The sequence below is a fragment of the Arachis ipaensis genome, chromosome B08 (genome assembly GCF_000816755.2).
Source record: "Arachis ipaensis cultivar K30076 chromosome B08, Araip1.1, whole genome shotgun sequence".
Taxonomy (NCBI): Eukaryota; Viridiplantae; Streptophyta; class Magnoliopsida; order Fabales; family Fabaceae; genus Arachis; species Arachis ipaensis.
In genome coordinates this window covers 4320109-4322536 of record NC_029792.2, presented here as the reverse complement: position 1 = coordinate 4322536, position 2428 = coordinate 4320109, and the positions used below count along the sequence as shown (strand labels likewise).

General features: G+C 31.7%; 1 protein-coding gene across 1 annotated transcript; it reads right to left on the bottom strand.

Annotated features, from left to right (window-relative positions):
* On the bottom strand, positions 273–1134 carry LOC107612303 (auxin-responsive protein SAUR50). The gene has a single exon (XM_016314077.2). The coding sequence runs from the start codon at positions 900–902 to the stop codon at positions 468–470; it is 435 nt and encodes a 144-aa protein (XP_016169563.1). The 5' UTR covers positions 903–1134; the 3' UTR covers positions 273–467.

Below are 2428 nucleotides of genomic sequence, written 5' to 3'. Positions count from 1 at the left end.
TGATTAATGGTTAAACATAAAAAAAAAAACCATGATTGTTGAAAGAAATACAGGACTAAAACAAAACTGAATTATGCATAGAACTCAAAATATGCAGATCAAATTTGTTGAGTGCAAAACATTATGAACTGATGATGAGCTAATGAAGATGTGTACAGTATGATGATGATATATGATCTTAAAAATGAGTAGCAGTTAATTTTCAAGTTAAAATTTAAAAGGAGACTCAGAATCATACGGCAAAAAGTCAAAATTGATATACATATATATGAATACAACAAATTAAAAGGTGCAAGCTAAGAAAGAAAGCTAAGAAACATTTTAAAGAAGCTAAGTTAATATTATAATAACCAAAATTAGATTGAAGTAGTAGCTAGTAACAGAGAGAGTAAGTAGTACACATGTTGTTTTATATTATAGTAACATTATTCATATATTTATAATTTTATATATATGGATGGGATTTATTATGAGATGATGAATTGGAGGTGATTAGTTGAGAAGTTGAAGAGGTGGTTGTTGTTGTTGTTGGTAGTTTGTTGCTGTTCAAGAAGTAGTATCCTTTGAAGTTGAGAAGGGGTGCAAGGAATGGTGAGTGCACCTTCATGGTCAAAGCCATACTCCTCTTCAGCCTGCTCCAATAGCCTCAAGAATGCTGGGTTTCTCAAACAACTCAGTGGCATCACCAACCTCTTTGGAGCTTCCTCATCATCACCACCACCCTCAGCAATCACTGCAAAATGTCCTTCTTTCACATCCTCAGGCACACAATCATTACAAGATGATGACTTCTTGTTGTTGCTCCCCATTAACAAACTCTTATGAATTAGTTTCTCCACCACAAACCTGAAACTGTTACTAGTAGCACTCTTCTTCATGCTTCTAGCACTTAACTTGGCCATTATGATTATGATAAAGAGTAGAATGAAGTAGTAGCTCTCAATTCAAGTAGTACTGTATAAAAGTGCAGTTTGTGTGATTGTATATATATATATAGAGTGAAAGATGGTGCATGTGGTATATGGCAGTTTTAAGATAAGATATAATTTGGAGGGTAGCTACATGGATATTTATTTGAGAAAACAGAGAGAGATCGATGGTTGAAATAGAGTTAAATTAGGGAGACCATTGCATGTGCCTCCACTGTCTACCACCTTTCCTATACATATGACACGTCCCTTTTCCTACATACACTATAGCTCATCTTCTTAGAACATTTCAAAATCTAGGGTTAAGGGTTTAGTACTCCTAAGACAAATCTTTAGCTAAATTGTTTGCATGTGATATATTATATTACCACAAATGTTTTAAATATGTGAAATATTTATGTAATTGGCTAACATTTAAAAAAAAAAATTCAATTCCAGTTGTCGGTTCCATTTTGGGGACACTGTTGACTGCCGGAAAAAAAATAATAAAAAAATGATTGGGGCACATTTATCAGTGAGGCTGAGACCATTTGCTCTGTGCAACCTACCAGTTGAGGCATTTAATTTGAGTATATATGGCTCACGGGGATGTATGACTTTAGGTACAAACTGCCCATGTTGCCATGTTCTCTTCTGTACAACTTTACTCTCCGTTATTCAAAAAATAAATCGTATATGCTCACCTTCCACTTCTCCAAATACCAAAACCATGCCACAATATACTTTTCAAGAAGGTGGAAAAAGTGCAGTCGACTTCACGTAAAGTTGATACCTGAGAGTGGTTAAATGAGTTGACTAATTTGACTAAATTTTTATCTAACGGCTCTCAGGTATCAACTTCACGTAAAGTCGATTTTACCTGAGTTTTTACCTTTCAAGAAACAGATTTCCCATCTTCTTTTCTTTAATTTCATTATTATTTTATCTCATTCCTAACTAACAATATAATAGACCGAGCATGATTTAGAAAACCAAAAAAAAAAAAAATACACACACATATATATATATATGAGACAACTTATTATTTTTTAGGGTAAAATATACTTTTTGTCCCTGAAATTTGACAAAATTTTTAAAAATATCCGTAAATTTTATTTTGTTTTAATTTTGTTCCAAAAGTTTTCGATTTGCATCAAATATACCCCCAATAACTAAATTTTCAAAAAATTTAAGACCAATCTAATAATAATACATGAAAATTATGCTTGATTTGCTTGTGTTGAGGGGTTGTTCTTATGAAATTGTTGTTAAATCGATCTTAAATTTTTTGAAAAAATAGTCGTTAGGGGTATATTTGATGCAAATCGAAAATTTTTGGAACAAAATTGAAACAAAATAAAACTTAGGAGTATTTTTGAAATTTTTATCAAATTTTAAAGACAAAAAATATACTTTACCCTATTTTTTATCAATAAGGCTGACAATACTAACTCTATCATCAGTTATTTAATGTGATCAAACTCATTCAAATAGGATTAATTACAACTTGACCCATAACG

Excerpts from the sequence above, each read along its gene's own strand:
- LOC107612303 (XM_016314077.2), bottom strand. The coding sequence starts at position 902 with ATGGCCAAGTTAAGTGCTAGAAGCATGAAGAAGAGTGCTACTAGTAAC.